The following is an 18,475-nucleotide window of genomic DNA, read 5'->3' as shown; positions in this document are numbered from 1 at the left end:
TACACAAGTAGCTGCATGGTTTTCAAACAGAGAAAATGTAGTGAAAACACACCTGAGAGAAATAATTTCACTGAACATGATGCAGCAGAAAATAAAGTCTTTCAAATCACTTGTTTGTTTCTGCTTGCAGCTTTCCAAGCACTAAAGAATAGGGTAGTATCTGGAGCCTAAATGTCATATTTTCTTGAGTGCAGCTCATTTATCAGCACCAATCCCATTTCAAAAAGTAATTGAAGCAGTTTAGGAACATGAAGGCCATGAATTTACAGTGCCATTTAGAACCACAAGTGCATTTCTGTTCTTTGTAAAAGAAAAAACTCCCGAGTAACTGTGTTCTTGAATCCCTACGACTTCTTTAAATTAGTCACTCTACCAATTACCTGCATGAAATAACAACCACCACCATTAAATGGCATATATGAGATACTGTGATCTTAATTAACACTGCCAAAAGTGAAAAACTCAGAAAATCCTTGCAAATGTGTGTATAATTATGAGACATCACTGTGATTAACTGTTTTAAGAAGTCATTTGTGAACTTTGAGAAAGGGGTGTCTGTTTTTCAGCTACTCCCCTCATTCTGTGCTGTGTAAAACCACAATACTTCCTCAGTCCCTCTAGAACTCCAGGGCTCAACTAAGCAGTACAACATATGCCTCTCCTGTTTGTACAACTGAAACCAAAGTGCCAAACTTATTAGCATGATGTTACTTCATGTCATTCCGTACGTCTCTGCGATTCGCGTGTGCCAAAAGCTCCCTCCAGGGAAGTGCCTCCTCACCTCCCACCCTATGCATCTTCTTCTTCCACAAGTGTTTCCAATTAAGCAGAACTAGATATGTATATCTGAAACAGGTGGCACTGATCCAAAAGATTTACCGCTTAAATTCCACTTCATGGGAGGGTCAAAACAAGCTTTGGGACAGCTCTACGTTTAAATGTTAAAACCTGAAGTCAGAAAACGTTCTCAATTGTTGATCTGGTTAAGACAAGCTTTTTCTGAAAAAGCTGTAAGGGTCCAGGATTCTACTTTTGGCATCTTTATTGAAATGCCACGGCGACTGCATCATTAAAAAAAGGCCATTGTACAGAACGTCATTTCAACCGCTGCAAATCGAAGACATCAAAGTACTTAAGCAGTGGTCTTCAGCCTGTATTACAGGTTACCTAGATGACACAGAACAGGAACTTAGCAAAGTTACTCACCTTCTTCATCTGAAACATCCAGGACCTCAGTCATTGTCTCAGGTACATTTAGCTTGTGCTTCTCTGTTACAGTCTGCAAAGACAGAATCATCAATCCTCAAATTACACACCAAGAGAAGGAACAGTTTACAGCAGGCTATTTTCAGCAGCAACAACAGTAGGTTCTGCTGAAAACATCTTAGAATGTGTTTCGCCTTCCCCAAATTTACTTTTCCTCTTTACTCCAGAAACTGCTATTTCTCAGTGCTCTGTAAGGTAACATTTATTCTGGCAGAAAAGTACAAAAAAAGAAGGCCAGAGGAATAAAAGAAAAAAAAGCTTTCAAGCAAACTTATTTATAAAGGGTGCATGTAGAACAATTCGGCTCAGTGTTTCCAAGATGATTTTAAAATGGATTAGGTAATGCCTACAGAAGAGCCTCAGAAAGTTGTATGTGACATATGGAAATTATTAAACTGTAATGCATTTGGAAATGAAGTTATGAATGATGTGAAATTTTCAAACTAAAAAAAGATGTGAAGGATTTACACAGATCACTTGAAACATTTCTCCCTGCCCCTCACCCCAAAGTGACTACACTGCACATTAATGATATCTTCCTAAATCATGTATGTTCCCCCACAAATCATGTATAAACAAGGCGGGGGGGGAAGGTTATTTGAAAATTCTGATATATTCTGCCTACCTAAAAGGTTAAAATAGCGTGATGTACAGACTGAGGACTGCTGGGAGGGGCCTGTTTCAGTGTGAGAGTCGAGTTATGAGTGGCACAGTGGAAGATTACTTATGTTTTATTTGATTTTATCTTGATAAATGATTTATAGGAGGAAACAGAAGATGTTCAGGGGTGCTGAACCAAAGATGAGGACATGGGGTTTCAGACTGGAGAACAACATAATGAGAGAAACCGTATATACCACAAGGCATGAAACTCTTCAGTGTGTGAGGATGCAGGAGAAGAAATGCCAAGGACTTTAAACAGAGCGGAGATCAGAGCAGCATTAGTCACAACAGAAAAAGGAATATTTCCCTCGCTCCACCCAGGTCTGCAGCCAGCAAGCTGAACTGGGGGCCTCAACACATCGCCTTTAAGGTATGTGAGAGCAGATGCCTCCCCTTGGCACAGAGAGGAACCTCCCGCTGAGGCAGCACTTCCCTCCCTACGGTGGATAGTATCTATCAAGCATGAATTCACATTACATGCAGAAGTAGTCAAAGAGCACACCATCTGAGGGGTAATTAATATCAGCCCCTTATGCAATATGCTTTTGGGAGGATGCCCATTGGTATCATGCAGTGAGGTCAGTAGTGGGCTCTGCTGCACAGAATGCACTGGGTATTTCCTGGTTCTGTTTTACACTACTCTGTTTCTAACAACCTGGCAAAGCGCATTCTTGGTTACTATAAGGTACAGAACTTCTATAAATAATGAAGTTACCAAAGGTGTAATTGCTTTGGGAACTGTTTTTTTTAAGAGCGTGACTGATGTTTTTTGAAGCAGACTGAACTGTGACAGTAGGTTTCAGCTCACCCTCCCAAGGTGCAAGAAAAGAACAACCCCTTCCCTTCAAATAGCCACCCCAACTAGGCCTCAAAGTCACTCCTACCCGTGAGCCAAGACACCGTATTACTTCTCTTGCAGTGTTTTTATAACACATGTTCCATGTTAAAAATTAACTTATATTCACTGGATTACTCCACCAATGTGCCTGGTTTGCCCCACTCCCCCTCAGGTTCCTCCAGCTTCCCTCAGAAAGGCCAGGCAGCAGTAGGGTGACACAGCCACCAACAAGAGATGGGGAGGATGCTATTGTTCAGGTGACACTGACCTGGTCTCTTCAGCAATACAGCAGTAAGTTAACAAATACACTGCAAATGTAAAAAAAAAAACCAACCCCCTCACTGGGCTAAAGAAATAAACCCAGTCAAAGAGGGCTGTACAAAAGGGGGCACGGCTTAAAGCTGAAGGAGGGAAGGGTTAGGTGTGATATTGGGGGGAAGTTCTTTGCAGAGAGAGTGGTGAGGGGCTGGAAGGGGCTGCCCAGAGAGGGGGTGGGTGCCCCATCCCTGGGGGTGTTCAAGGCCAGGTTGGCTGGGGCCCTGGGCAACCTTGTGTAGCTCCAGGCCTGGAGGTTGGTGTCCCTGCCTGTGGCAGGGGGTTGAAGCCCTATGATCTTTGGGGTCCCTTCCAACCCAGACCAGGCTGTGATGACATGATTCTATGAATTTGCAAGTGATGTGGAAAGCCCCGTATGTGATTATCAATTTACTGGCATTGTAATTAGACTGTGAGTGCAACTCTATCTGCACAAAGCACATGGCAAATTCTCTAATGCCAGTTCATATGTTCCTCACATAAAATACCTTCAAAGTTAGGAGAAAAGAGGCAGGAGGAAGTGGCCAAATTCTGAAGAAGGGGTCAGCCCAGGAGTCACAAACACTAGTTTTTGTATGCCTACTGTATGATAAGAATTTATTTATGAATACTTAGTTCCCAACTTTAGCTCATGTGAAAAATCCATTTGATGAGAAGAACTCATAAGTGAAAGGATACTACGGCTCTCTAATCCACAAGCTACAGGTGCAGGGGGCACTGTATATTGTCTTTTGATTACCTTCCATCTGCAGACCCTAGTAAGCAAGGTTTATTTATCATTATGCCAATTTAGTCATAAATCAGGTTTTTACAGGCCCCTGTATAATAACAATCTGGTCTCTGACTAAGGCTCTCAGACATCTGTGTTTATTTGCAGAGAAGTAATAATATTTTATTTACTTCCTGATTTTCCCTTTACTCAGAGAAAATTATTACATGAATTTAATAACTGAAAGTTTGGAAGACAGAATCAAGCAAGCGTGTGTGCACGTGTGCACACCTGCATGTTTCAAAAGAACAAAAAAGTCTGTAATCATAGAATCATAGAATCACAGGGGTTGAAAGGGACCTCGAGAGATCAGCAGGTCCAACTCCCCCTGCCAAAGCAGCTCCCCAGCTCATATTGCACAGGTCGGTGTCCAGACGGGGCTGGAATCTCTCCAGAGAAGGAGACTCCACACCCCCTGGACAGCCTGTCCCAGGGCTCCCTCACCCTCACTGGGAAGAAGTTCTTCCCCACATTGGTGGGGAACTCCCTGTGCTCCAACTTGAGCCCATCGCCCCTTGTCCTGTCTCCACAGACACTGAAAAGGGGCTGGCCATTTCCCCCTGCATCCCATACTGAAGATATTTATAAACATAGTGAACTCAGCCAGGAGCATCAATCCTACTGGATTGATCATCAAATCCCATCAAATCCCAGTGGCAGTTGTGAACTGATGTTTTTAAATTAACTTTTAGTATAATACCAGATTTTGTTAATGGATAGGCACATTCAAAATGTCAGTTCCTCCAAAAGTTTAAAACTCACATCTAGCCCTGTGAATGGCCCACTTTGAAAACTGCTCAAGATGTAGTTCTCAAACTCCCTGCTACTCAGTGCCACTGAGAATTCAATCACGTACTTTACTTTAGGCTTCTGTATTTAAGACTTCCGTTGTGAGGCCAGATTTACATCTGGTGGCAGGGAATAATTCAGATGTGTCATTCAGGTATATTAACCTGTATGTATATGCAGCAATTACTTACTCAACAGCAGCACACTGTAAACAAACTCAAAGGTCCTCATATATATACACACATTCACCCACAGGAGGACTATGCCTGTCTGTATAAACATCCCAAGACTTCATTGCACAGCAAACCTTTGAAAGTCTAGCTTATTCTGATTTATCTCCTATTCACCTCTGACCCGTGAGTAAAAATAAGCACACTTTATTCTCTCCATTGCTTTAGATTCATGTGGCTTCACTAACAATAACATTGACACAAGCAAGAGGAAAATTTGCTCCCTGTAAGAGCAAAGCCTTTGGCACTGGAGGTCTTTCCCTCATCTCGCATATGCCAGTGACTTGAATATCAATAGAGCAACAGCCTGCCTAACATCCTCCCTGCATCACTCAGCTAAGACCTTAGAGAATGAAGTAGCTATGGAGACAGCACCTTGTTTTCAGTCCTAAATGCTTCGTTCTGGTTTGGCAACACCAACCTGACCATCTGGAGAACTTTATTGCTGGGAGTGCCTGTGAGTGCCTGTTATTTATCCCTTCTCTTTAGACTTGTTCTCAACTATGTTTAAACAACATCCCCCATCATGAACACCACCTCCAGAGGTTTCTATCCTATATATTCCTAGGGTACAAGAAGCAGGCAAGCTCACAGCTGAAAAATGTGCTGAGTTTATGGAGGGTTCCCCACCTGACTTTAAAAGCAGTGCTTTGCACACAGACACAGTTGGAGATTCCAGATTTCTCTTACATGCAAGCAGCAGAGGTCAGCTATGCAAATGAGGTTCGGTATTCGGTTCAGTCCTAAACCCCAAGCATCTGGTAGAAAAACCCATTACCCTCTAAGTTTAAAGAAATGCTTACCCAAAGTAAATAACTCACAGGTGTCTCTTCAGGGTGTAGTCCCTAGTGTATTACTACAAAGCAGCTAATACTTCCATGTGGCAACGTGCAAGGCTCCACAGTGCCACACAACGCCCAGCAGAAAGGAAGTGGGAAAAGTGTGCCAGGACACAGCACAGGAAGCAGCAAGGGTGCCTTTGGAGGCTAAAAAACAGGCTTTGGAAAAGAGCTCAAGTTTCTAAAAATAAAATTACCTAGGGTTTATTTACTACATCTGTGAATAGATTTATGTGTTTATGCAGGTTACATGTGTGATGCCCTACAGAATTAAAGAACACCACAAAATAACTACAAACTATGCATTCTTTTATATCAGGAGACTTCTGGAATTACGCTGGTATTCCCTGTCCAAACCTGACTCAATCTGATCTTGGCAGGTAATTAATAAATTATTTCTCACTCTATTTGTAGCCTCATGCCACGGTACTGATTCCATCTTCCTCAGTATCAGTGGGACTTGCTGTCAGCATGCGAAACAATCGAAATCGTCTTCCCATTTCTTTACAAGAGGCTTTGAATATCTTCCCACCCTCTAATCCTCTCCCTGACTGAGTAGTGGCATCTTTTAAGTAACCTGTGGATTTTTACAGCTCTCAGCACCTAAATAACATCTAGATGGGACAGATCTGATAACATCTAGTCTGATACATTTTCCAGACTGCTAAACTTTCTTGCATTAAAAAGAAAACCAAACCCCAAAAAGCACATGACCTTACCACAGCATTTCAAGATAAAATGCAGTAATGGAAATTTAAATTAAAATTAACTTCTTAAATGACGCATTATTTCTAATGTTCTCCTGACCATTTGTAGACAGGTGGCAAAAGTCCCAAGAAGAGAAAACTTTCCCCTTCCCAGAGTATCAGAATAAATCAGGTTTTGCTGGCTTAAAGCAACAGTACCCCCTTGCAGATGTTAAACTCTGAAGTCAAAATACAGCCTACCAAGAGCGTGGAGGACTGAGAGGACTGAGCACAGAAGGAAAGTCTTTTGTATTTTGGAAAAACAGGATCTATCTGAACTGGAAGTGAGTGGAGTGTAAGACTGATGTGATTCAGAACCATCTAGTGAGCATCATTAAGCTTGGCACCAGTCCACAGCTGGTACGGTCCAAACGAGACGATGCTCACCGTGGTGTGCTGCAATAGTTGAGCCTCTGGAGGTGTCACAAGTGTGGAAATGTGAGGACAGAGTGAAAAGGAGAAGTGAAAAGAGAGAAGCAGGACAGGACCTAAACAACCACGCACAAACTTCTGGGAAGTTTGGGTTTGCAGCTCAGATCCCTGTCTAAAAAAGAACAAGTTTTACTCTGCTTTTGGGTAGTTGCCCTCCTTCTGTGTGCCCGCAGACCTCGTTACCTAGCTCAGTGAAGCCTGCTGTGTCACACACACTTCCACAGGCATAAATGACACTCTGAAAGCATCCTAGTGCTTTTGCCAAAATCCAATGGAAAGGGCTGGGGGGAGGGGAAGGGCTAAAACCAGCAAACAGAAGAAGGAAAGAGATACATGGGGAGTCTGGGGGAAGAAGAGAAAGACAACATTCTGAGTAAAGGAGAGAGACATATTAATGCATCTGCAACTCACAGTTGTGGTGGTGGTAATCTCCTCCGTTACAACCTTCAGCGTATCGACCACTGAGATATACCCCAGGCGCCTTGCGATGGCTAAGGCAGTATTACCATTCTGGAGAGGGAAGAGAGAAGGGGAGAGAGCGAGTGCAGTGAGAGGGAGGATTGTGATGTGAACCAATGAGATCACTCTCAACACTTGCATGAGCCAGCATTTCCATCCAAAACAAGGCGCAGCCTAGGAAAATCAGTTTGTTTTTTTTTTACCCTTACATCTGACTCTGTCTTTGTAACTTCTTTAAGACTATAGCCCTGATTGCCATGGTAACACAACACACTTACATCTGCCTGCTATTCTAAATACAAAAGTGCTGCATGGTTTTAACCCTTCAGGGCTCAAATTTCACTACACAGAACGTGTCTTGTCTGCTGAAGTTCGTGTTTTATTTTGCAGAAGTGGCTCCACATCAGAAATACTCTTCCAAAAAAAAGTATTTTTAAGTGGCACAGTTTTTACTTCCAGTAGAAAGTGTTAAATCTTTATCAGGTGCAATTTCCTCTTTGGAGAATACAAGATTACAGCGGCACTGTCCACGTACACTTTTATCCCTCCATACCGGGAAAATGTACATCCGATAAAAGTACATAAAAGCCAGTAATTTAACAAAGTCAAGCCCAACTTATACAGGGCTCGGGGGCGGGGAACTAAACTTCATTTAAATTAACTGGCCTCGCAGTTCAAACAGCCATGATACAGAAGTGCTGTTCATCAAATGGACGTTAAAATGATAATCTAGTAAGTGTTTAGTTCTATTTATCTCCAGTTCATCACCTGAGACATTGGCAGCCCACAGCCCCTGTGTCACCTGATTTGGGGAGGGATAGCAGAGACGTGCGCTGTGATTCTTTGTAAAGAGCTCTATGTAGAACTGGTTTATGGTATTTTGCACTGACAAAGGACAACATGCTGGCCTAGCTGGGGAATCATGGAAAGCCACTGTACCACTGTGCACCAAAAGGCTTTCTCTTGTGACACCACAAGATCTCAGCCTGAGGCCTTCTCTCTACTGCAGCATTGGCCTTAGTTATTTGTAATTTCAGTTCTTCTGTATCTGTCTAGTTCAGCAACCCTGACCCAACAGTTTGTGGATTAGCAGCACAAAATGAATAAATTAGCATCTTCAGAGCACAAATCATTTCACTGATACTGCCACTTGCACATTAAATGCTCGTATCCCACTCCTGTATCCCCCTGCCAGATGTCTCAAGTCAAAATTCTCTTTTGTCTCAAGCTAGAGGCTCGACAAGAACAGATCTCACACCTGAGAAAGCATCCACACTGTGCAGTAAAGAGACATCCCAGGCACCATGCTTGGATTTAGGTCAGATTTGGGTAAGACAGCCCCAACATGACAACTGAAAGTAAAGAGACCTTTGGTTGGATATGCCCCGTAGTACCTACAGCCCCAGAGGCTAGCTAAAATGGTCTCTTGCTTAATGATCTGGTGCATAAACCAGTATTTTTAGATAACTTCAAACCATTACTAAATGTGATTGTTACAGGACCAAGCAGCGTGCCAGTGCTGACTTAAGCAAGCACGATACATGTGAAACTTGATCCACTCCAGGCAATGAGAGGGGTTTTTGACATTCTGGCTGCATGTTAAAAATTACCCGATTAGAGGGGACTAATAACATCATCAACATGAAATAGGACAGTTGCATTCCTGGCTGACTGCAGAGAAGGAGCTGTGCCAGAGGTTACTGACGGTCTTTGAAGAGGCACTATCATCACTGAACTCAGCAAGAACCTGAAACAGAGCCAGTGCATAGAGGGAGAGAAATCTGCATCTAAATCTTAAAAAAAGCCCATGTTCTGATTTCCCCATGAATTTTATGGAGTTACCCTTATACCCTCATCAAGGTATCAATTTACAGACAGAAGTGTTGAGGCTGAGGGCAACTGAACAAGCACAGCACAAATCAGTTTCCCCACCTCAGGCTTCGCTTAGCGCACAAGGAAAGGAAAGGGAAGTTGCATCTACACATCTGACAACCAGCTCTATGAGGACTACTTCCACCCCAACAAAGGCTTGTTCTCAGGCCTTGAGAAAGGAAAGAACTGTGCAGGGAAACAAGTTCCCACTGGAACTTCAGAGACTTACAGTGGTGATGGCGTTGGGCTTGGCTCCGTGTTGGAGAAGAACGTTAATGATGTGAGTGTGGCCTTGCTGTGCAGCTTGGTGAAGAGGGGTGTACCCATTCTGTTGTCCACCATGGTTAAGATAAAAGCAAACAGAGAACAACAACCGCCAGTAATTAGATACTTTGCTTTGCTTCCTTCTGTTCCTTTTGAGACATTTCAAAAAGCAATTATGCCATCAATCGACCCAAAGATAGCAATTCTTCAGTAATAACAGTACTCCTTCCCCAGATTAATGAGGAAAAAAAGGCATAATAGCTTTATTCACAAATTATGTTTCATCTCATACTATAAGCAATCTCTAGAAAGAGAATTCCTCATTTCTTAAACCAGAAGGAGAACAACAAGGAACCATAAAGTTAATGTGCCATAGAATCACAGCTGAGGCACCAAGCGTTTTCCCTCCTCTCACATCTTAGTTTTCTACAGAAGCCCCAAGATTTGCTTTTAAAAACACGTCATTTTAACAGTAGTGATTTGAGACTATTTGCTTTTAAAAAGGCTAGCAAAATAAACCTATTACAAATGTCAATCAACTTTAGCTTTACTTTGCCTTCAAAAGGCTTGACCAAGCTGCAATGACACTTAAAAACATGCACACGATGTCAGCCTTAATAAACACACCTGACTCCGTGTACCTGTCTGCTCCAGTGAGTCATTCTAACGTTACACAAGACAGAAACATCACTTAGCTCATCCAAGGTGGGATTGTATAAGTCCAGCCAGGCGATTAATTTACAAAATTATGTGCAATTGGCTTTGAAAGCAAGCAGAAAGCAAGCAAGCAAACTGGAAGGAAACACCAAGTCCATCTCACCATAGACTTCGGTCAAGCCTGGGGGCAGGCTCTGAAAGACAGACCCTGTCTCTTTTGCAAGACAGATGCAAGTGATGTTTTGCACTACTCGTTAAACAGTGACAGCTCACAACTGCCACCATCTTGTACTGACAGTATATATACATGCACTGCAAAGAGATCGAAGGAGTTTACTTTAGGTTGTAGCAAGACACAAATTACTTTAGGTTGTAGCATGACACAAATTCACTGTCCTTACTCAAATATTAGTGTAGCCCTTCAAAACCAGGATTCAGCCATATTATTTTTCACCAGAGATAGCACAAAGCATCATGCAGGCTTTCTCTCATTACAGACTGAGCTGCAACAGAGATTACTTGCTCTTTAACATGCCTATCTCAATCCAGCCAGGATGGATTTGGTCTTTAAAATGAGTCCATTTGACCAAATTCCAGTATTTCTGTTGGTTCCTAGGTGTGAGGTTTCAGAGAACCACTGCCCCATACTCTCATATCAACCTGCTGACTTTAATGAAATTATTCTCAGTAAGTGGGGACACGGTGTCAGAGCCTGCCCTGGTGGCCTCTTAAACACAGAGTGAGACCCAATGCTAAATATGCAAGTATGTCTGTCCCTTCAGTTAGCCTCCAAAGACCTCAGCTGCATGTCTTGGCAGCTATCATTTGGACCCTGCTCATGTCTGCTTCATCTATTCTTATCAGCTGTTTTCCGAGTAGCGTTGCCTGTTGTTTTGGAATCCCTGGGCTTTGCTCATTGATTTTGGGTGATCTGATGAAGGACAGGACAGCACCTTTTGTTGATTTACTTTGCTGTGTCTCACCACATTAAGCTGTCACTGCTGAGGTGGAATAGTCCTGACTTTGAGAAACGAATCCATCCCATGGGTCACAGCTGGGGAGAGAGAAGCTGGCCAGAGCAACCAGGAGACCACAAGCCTGTGATTTTAATTAGCTCTTACAAATGTTGAGCATGTCACTAGACATATCAATGGACTTCTTCATGTTGATCCCAAGACATCCAAGCTGAAGCTAGCAGAAGCTTGCTTTAACTAAGCTGAAGCCCCGCAGTCACCCTTCTCTTTCTGATAAGGGTGATGTGTGGTATCTGGGATGCAGCACACTGTTGCTGCCACCAAAACTTCTCCGTGTATATGCAGGAGATGTAGAATTCTTGCTACAAAGTGCATCACATGCAGCTGTTGTGCCCACCAGCTGACACTAGAAGAAACCCCTGAAGTCAGCGATGTTGTTCAGACTGTGATGCAGGCAGACAGGTCCCTTTCAGTAAAGCAGTATACCCAGATTCCCCTCCAAAAAAGCCCAAAGCCGTCTCTAGTAAACTGCATTCCCCCACCACAGCTGCTTCCTCTCCCAAAGTCATACCACCCACGCTTGGAGCAGCAGTAATTTTTCCCACTCTCCTCCCAGCAGACTGGAGAGAACCTGGCATCACCCTGAAAGCGTCTGAACTGTTACTTACTGGATCAGCAGCACATTGGTATTGCCCTGGTGTAAACCCTGTGTAAATGAGATCTGAAACAAGCTCGCATTTGTTAGCTTTCAAGTAAAAAGTAAAAAACAACACTGAATCAGATTCTTTACCTCCTCTTTTAACATGCCCAAAGAGCTCCCTGACTTTTCTTTCGTGAACACTACACAATGAGACATAGCAGGGAGAAGGCATTCCACAAACCACTGCACAGTGACACTTACCATGCCATAATTACAGTTTCCTAGTGGAAATGCCCCTATAGTATGTATTTGTAGTACTTGGTTACCACGTTCACGACAAAGAGCTACAGCAAGCAATGAAAAATCCTTTACCTTTGTTTTAGCATTGACATTTGCTCCCTGCTTGAGAAGAAAATTCACCATTTTGATGTTTCCATAGTGACACGCCACGATTAAAGGTGTATAACCAAGCTACAATAAGAGAACAAAAAAGTAAAACTGCAAGCTCAGTGGAACATCCCTTTTACAACGGCAGCATCCTTTGGTACCCAGGAGATGTCAGCCACTCCATGATTTACCTTTGTCTGAGCATCCTGGTTTGCACCATGCTTCGTAAGTATTTCAGCTACGTTCACTTTATCCTCCTGAGCTGCCAGGTGTAAGGATGTCAGTCCAGTCTGGAGGTGGAATATGCAAAATAAAGAAGGTTAAAGATAAGAATCAAACCTACTTCACATGAGGAAAGAAATCTATAGACTTTCCCACTTTCTCATCTTTAAAACATGAACAGATCCTAACTATAGCTTCCAAGTATGGATGTTGGGGTTAAATGAAGCAGAGTTGATGTTTCTCCTGTTTGGGCTGACAAATGGCTCCAAAGCAATTACATCACCATAATCACAGAGTAAAATTTTCAGAAATCAACGACCATGCTCAGGATTTTATACAGTAATTTCACTTGGGAGGCTGAGGAGCTCATTAATAAATTAAAGCAGCACATCCACCATGCTTTCCACTCCTCAGACAGGAAAGGGAACCTTGACAACTACAGGAAGGAGTCAGAATGAAGAAATCACTCCAGAAATAGATTCCATACCCAAGGAAATGGATGCAGCCTTTAGCTAAAAGCTCACTGTGCTCACTCACACAGCACCTGCCTGTGAACAAGGCAGGGAACAAACCTGTTAAGAGATATGAAAATCACCTTGTTTCACATTGGTTAGGTAGCATAACATCAATGCCAGATGATGAGAGACTTGAGCCTTGTATTTTGACTTGTATGAACAAAAGCTCTGGGCCTTATGACCTCAAATAAGACATATATATGCCTGGATAAATCTGGTGACCTATGGAGACCCCCAGTAATAGAGGTTTTGCTTGAGGACCTTGTTTCCTATGAGAAAGCTGTCAGGCACAGTCATTTTAAAAGTTTAAAAAAATCATGGCAAGGTCTTGCACAGGATTTTCCTCACTTGCTGCTCTGCTACTAACAGTGTTTTGCTATTGGCCAGACACTGCTGATCTCTTCCACTGGGAAAGAAGGCTGAAGGGTAAATATACAAGGAAAAGCACCTTTGCTGGCAAACGTGCTGAACTATTTCAGATTGCAGCTCTCAGGTTTCCGACACATGTTGTTAAATCTACACCCATGGACCCACAAACTCCAGAATTTTACATTCCTCTTCCCTTGCATCCAATGTAAAACTTCAGGAGCATGTGCAGAACACCTGAGAGAAGACAAGGCTACAGCACAATAAAACTACTGCAGTCCTGCCTTCCTGAACACTCAGAAGCAGTTTTCCCAGGGTACTGCCACTCCTCCTGTAACCTCTCTACCAGAGACAGATGTTACATCACTTTCCTCCAGTCACGGCAAACAGCTGCAGCTCCTCCTGTGCATGATCCAGCACAGCTATTAATTACATGACGTAAGTTAACTGGCCAATCCATCTCCCAGTCCTACGTATCCTCTTCTCACTTTTACTGCTCACCCACCTGTTGTCACTTCTGCAGCCTTACAAATGCGCAGGGAGGGACGTGAAGCTGAGAATTTGTGACGACATGACATCATCCCTACGCTGCGCTCTGCCTGTCAGTGGATACTCCCACCCACAGCACTTCATCTCCGGTTGTGAGTTACCTTTGTTGCCACATGGATATTGGATCCTTTCTCCAAAAGCAAGGTCACCATGTCAGTGTGACCTTCTTGGGAAGCCAAATGAAGCGGGGTGACTCCCTGCTTGGTCAGAATGTTGGTCTCAGCCCCATAGTTCAACAGAGTGGTAGCTATCTGCATCTGATTTTTCTTGGCAGCAATATGCAGAGGGGTGTATCCATTCTAACACCAGTCAGGAAATAAAAAGAGAATAAAAGTTAACACAACAGTCACGTAAGCCCGAGAAGTCAGCCTCAAAAAACAGTACTATTTAATGTTACTCTTCATTGCCAGTTCATTAAATGTTCAAGGCCAGAGATGTCCCACACGGCCCTGCTGTCACGCTGCTTTGTCCGTCTTAAAGGCAGGCAGGATCGTTTAGGCAATACCTTCAAACTACCCCAAGCTCAACGCCTCCATTCTGAGTACCCTACATTGTTAAGGATTCACTTTTGACTGATGAGTGACATTCTCTGTGATGAGTGATGGGCACACACTCCTCACTGGATGATGCTTTCTTGGAGCATGTGGGTTGAGGTGTGTTTGCATGTGGAGTTTTGATACATGTATCCATCACGGCCCTGGCTGGAAACAGCAGTATGAAGAATGTTTTTCTGATCCAATTAAGCATTTAAGCAGAGCAGAGAGGCATCGATGTCCTTTCCGGGAACAAGATGATTTCCCACTGCTAATTGTTTTACAATGCACTGTAGGGGCGGCTGGGGGGGGCAATTCTGGCTTACAGCAGCAGCCAGTCCCTTGGGAGGTGGTTGGCTGTTTGGTCAGTGGTTTGTTTAAAGACGTTTTTACCAAACTATCCCACTGCAACTGGAGCTTTTGCTGCTCTCCACACACCACGATGGAAACAACAGCTCTCCTACAATCACTTAACAGACAGGCCGCCTGTTTTGGCAGCGTGTGTACAGCTTCATACAGGGCAGCAGGTCTGCATCAGCATCCATTCCCTTGTTACCTTCCCCTTTTAGCAGCCTTTGCCTAGGACACTGAGATCATGGCACTGTTCCTAACCCTGGAACCAAGTCTCCATATGCGTGGTCAGAATAAACACATCATTTCTGGTATTACACAGTACAAAAGTGACTTCCAGCTATGAGTAAAGCTCATCATCATAAAAACGGGCTGGGAGACACGTTGCATGCACACAAACACACATTGCTTCTTTTCCAAGGAATGTCTGAGAGAGCCATAAACAAAGTCAGGTAGGGGATCATCCACCCACTGGGGCCAACTACACGCTCGAAGAACCTCACACATCCCAGCTACTCAACCAGCACCACTATAACCACCTCCAAGGACCCCACAACCACGCCAGGCGGCCCGTTCCCATGTCTGACCTCCCACACCCTGGGGATTGTTGTATTTCTTTACAGCCTGCTTGGGAAGGCAGAGGTCAGGCTGTCCTGTTGGCGAGGGTGGGTTCCTCAGGCAGGAGCTCACCTTGGCAGTCGCGTGGGGCGAAGCGCCCTTCTCCAGCAGCAGCAGCGCTACCTTCTGGTTGTCGTAATGGGCCGACACATGGAGGGGGGTGAGGCCGTTCTGTAAGGGTGGTTATGGCGTTAGGCTGAGCTGGAAGGGGTGGCGGGAAGCCTTAGTGAGTGAGGTGAGGTGAGGTGAGGTGACGGGCACCATGCGGGGCTGGGGAGGAAAGTGAGGGCTGGGGGGTGTTAGCGGTGGGGGAAGGCTGGGGGGTAGTGGTGGAGGAGGGTGGATCTGGGCGGCCCAGCTGCAGACATGGTTTCTGTCCCCCCAGAGCCCACACTCAGCAATTCCCACAGTGTGAAGGGAAACCTGGCTTTGTCCCGTCTTTAGCCATTGGGATTTGGACAGTTTGGAGAGCCCAGCATGCCCTCTGGCCAGGGACCCAACCCCAACACGCTCGGTTCCCACAACTAGCAGGGGTAACCATTGCCCTTGGGGAAATATGACCCTAATGGAGACAAAGCAGCCGTCTGACAGCAGCTGTGGCTTCCTTCACGTGCACACTGACAGAGATCTCATCCTAGGGAAGAACCCAAATCGCTCATGACTTTTTTTTCTTGTTTTCCCTTTTTCATCAGTACCTTGCCAGCTGAATCGGGAGAGGCACGGCGCTGCAGCAGGAGCTTTGCCACCTCCAGGCTCCCGTACTTGGCCGCCACATGCAAAGGTGTGAATCCCTTCTGCAAATTTCCAGGAGACAAAAGGCAGATGTTAGAGGCCATGCTGACATCTCTCTTTTAAGAGCTACGCATCATGCGCTTACTTTTCAACCTATATTTTAGCTTGCAGAATCGAAAGCCATACCTAGAAACAGCAGCACACATCATGACAGCGCTTTGAGAAGCATGAAATACAAGAAAATACTTTCCCTTTTATTATTCTTTCCTCCATACGTACAGGCAGGTTGGCTGGCAGACATTTAATGTGACACAGACTCCACCAGCCACACACACTGCATGTGGGCAACAAAGGCACTTGTTCAAATTTCTTTTGCAAACCAGCTGCCCTTTTTAGGTTCACAATGACAACCCTAGAAATATTTCCCGGAGCAGTTCTTGCCAGTAACAAGCAAACACCAACTAAATTCAGTGAGAAAAGCTCCACGCTCCGTGCTTCTCCTTCAGAGTTTGCTGAAGGAGGATTTCCATCTGGACTCGTGTATCAGTACAGCTGCTCAGGCTCCCTGCAGCCTCTGAACCACAGCTGTAGATAAAGGGATGCCTGACTCAATGGCAGCGCTTTTGGAAAGGCATTTTTAGCAAGGCTTTTTTTTTGAAGAGTCCCCTTCTATGTATTTTTCTTATTAAGGCTTGCTAGTACACCATAGGCATAAGGCCTGTGTCAAACTAACATGCTTTTTGCCTCTTTTGATTTAAATAAACACGTTGATAAGGAAAGCTCATGGATGCAAGACAGTAGGTGGCAGACTGCACCACCACCCGACAGTAAATCCGGGAGCTACAATGACCTATTTGCCTGACAGTAAGTGCTGTGCAACATTTATCATCATTATCATCTTGTTCCATTAATCCCACCTCAAAGAGTTTATGTCAGGAAAGCTCAAGCATTCCCAGTTCATGAATCACAGGTTCGTAGGGAGATTATCTGGTGGACAACACCATCTCCTATTCATAATTATAGAATGTTCCTGCAGGACCAAAGCAATTGCCATAAAGCAATATGGGAAATTAGGAAAGTATTTAGTGTATTTTTAGCCATTTTAATGTGATTTAACAGCTGGACTAAAGGAGAATAGCAAGCATTCCCAGTAATCCCTGGATCATAATTTGAAAAGTGCTGGTTTAGTCTTCTAAAACCTGGAAGACACCCTGTTGTTCAAAAATACGTTTCAAGCTCCAGCTGTTAAACCAGAGGTACTTTTTAAAGACTAAACCAATAGTGAGGATTAAGCAGTTCTCAGTCACTTGCAATAAATATTGAAGACTATTTCTTTTGTAACCCCAGACACTTCATCTATGCAGTCACTGAAAACAGATTCAGCATTAGATGAGACTGGACAGATGCTGACTTGCATGTTTCAGGAACCTTCCTTTCCGCTAGCACAGACCAGATATATTTTACTATTTAAGTGAATGACATATTGATGAATGAGCAGGCCTGGACATTAAAAAATGTGCTGCTGCCACACCCTTTTCTTTTTGGAAAATTCTGGTCAAAAAAGCCCTGGGCATAACACAATGGGGAACAGAGAAATGAGGACTTTGGGTACCTCTTAAACCTGTTGGGACTGGACATTCATCATGATCTGCGTTTGAACCGATTAAGTAAGAACAAAACCCCAGAACCAAACCCGTTCAGTCTGATGGTGTGAAAGTGGGTTCCTTGTGGAATGCTGGCACGCAGTGCCCGTGCTGCTGGAAGACAGACATAAAGCATTTTGTCTTACTTTGGTGGACATGGAGTGCGAGGCACCTGCCTCTAGAAGAACTGATGCGACATCAACTTGCCCCTCTCTGGCAGAGATGTGCAGCGGAGTGTACCCGTTAGTGGTTGCGGCATCAGGGTGGGCCATGTGCTGCAGCAGGAGCTGGACGATCTCTGTTTTACCCAAACGAGATGCAATGTGCAGCGGGGTCTGTTCTTCCTACAACTCAAATCGAGTCCATCGTTAGTGCATGTAGAACCACCCTGGACATGATGTTTTGGCTGATCTCAACAGATCTATCTATGAATTTGTCTTGCAAAAATTGTAAAAGGCAATAGTACTAAAAAAGGCAGCAAGGAAGGACTCACAGGTTAACGTTTGTGGTAAGCTTCAGTAATATCTTATTAGGGAGAACTGTGAAGGAAAACATTGCTTTTTTCTCTTAACCAGCAGGTCACATACATCACTCTCAGCATCACCTGCACCTTGCTCTACAAGCAGTCCCCTTGGTTTCAAAATCTGCCACTGAGTGCTACCAGAACCTCTGACGCAACATGGCTGTGCACCTCCTTCCTTGCTCAGAGAGAGCAGATATTGCTGGTCTGAGTCTGCCTGTCCTGGGTTTAGCGAGGATGGAGGCAATTTCCATCACAACAGTGTGTATGGTGCTTTATTTTAGAT

At 44.1% G+C, this 18,475-nt stretch overlaps 1 protein-coding gene across 1 annotated transcript in view; it reads right to left on the bottom strand.

The window, feature by feature from the left end:
* Positions 1–18,475, bottom strand: part of ANK2 (ankyrin 2) — a gene marked incomplete at its 5' end in the record, with an annotated part of 222,690 nt that overhangs the window by 70,270 nt on the left and 133,945 nt on the right. The window contains 9 exons of the mRNA XM_084263021.1: positions 1,207–1,279; positions 7,299–7,397; positions 9,448–9,546; positions 12,126–12,224; positions 12,332–12,430; positions 13,894–14,091; positions 15,367–15,465; positions 15,990–16,088; positions 17,816–18,013. Of these exons, the coding sequence (XP_084119147.1) occupies positions 1,207–1,279; positions 7,299–7,397; positions 9,448–9,546; positions 12,126–12,224; positions 12,332–12,430; positions 13,894–14,091; positions 15,367–15,465; positions 15,990–16,088; positions 17,816–18,013 (1,063 nt within the window). The remainder of the gene's footprint in view (positions 1–1,206; positions 1,280–7,298; positions 7,398–9,447; positions 9,547–12,125; positions 12,225–12,331; positions 12,431–13,893; positions 14,092–15,366; positions 15,466–15,989; positions 16,089–17,815; positions 18,014–18,475) is intronic.

Source organism: Gallinula chloropus (assembly GCF_964237585.1).
Source record: "Gallinula chloropus genome assembly, chromosome: 4".
Lineage (NCBI taxonomy): Eukaryota > Metazoa > Chordata > Aves > Gruiformes > Rallidae > Gallinula > Gallinula chloropus.
The sequence above is the reverse complement of the archived record's forward strand: the minus strand, read 5'-3'. Positions and strand labels throughout refer to the sequence as shown.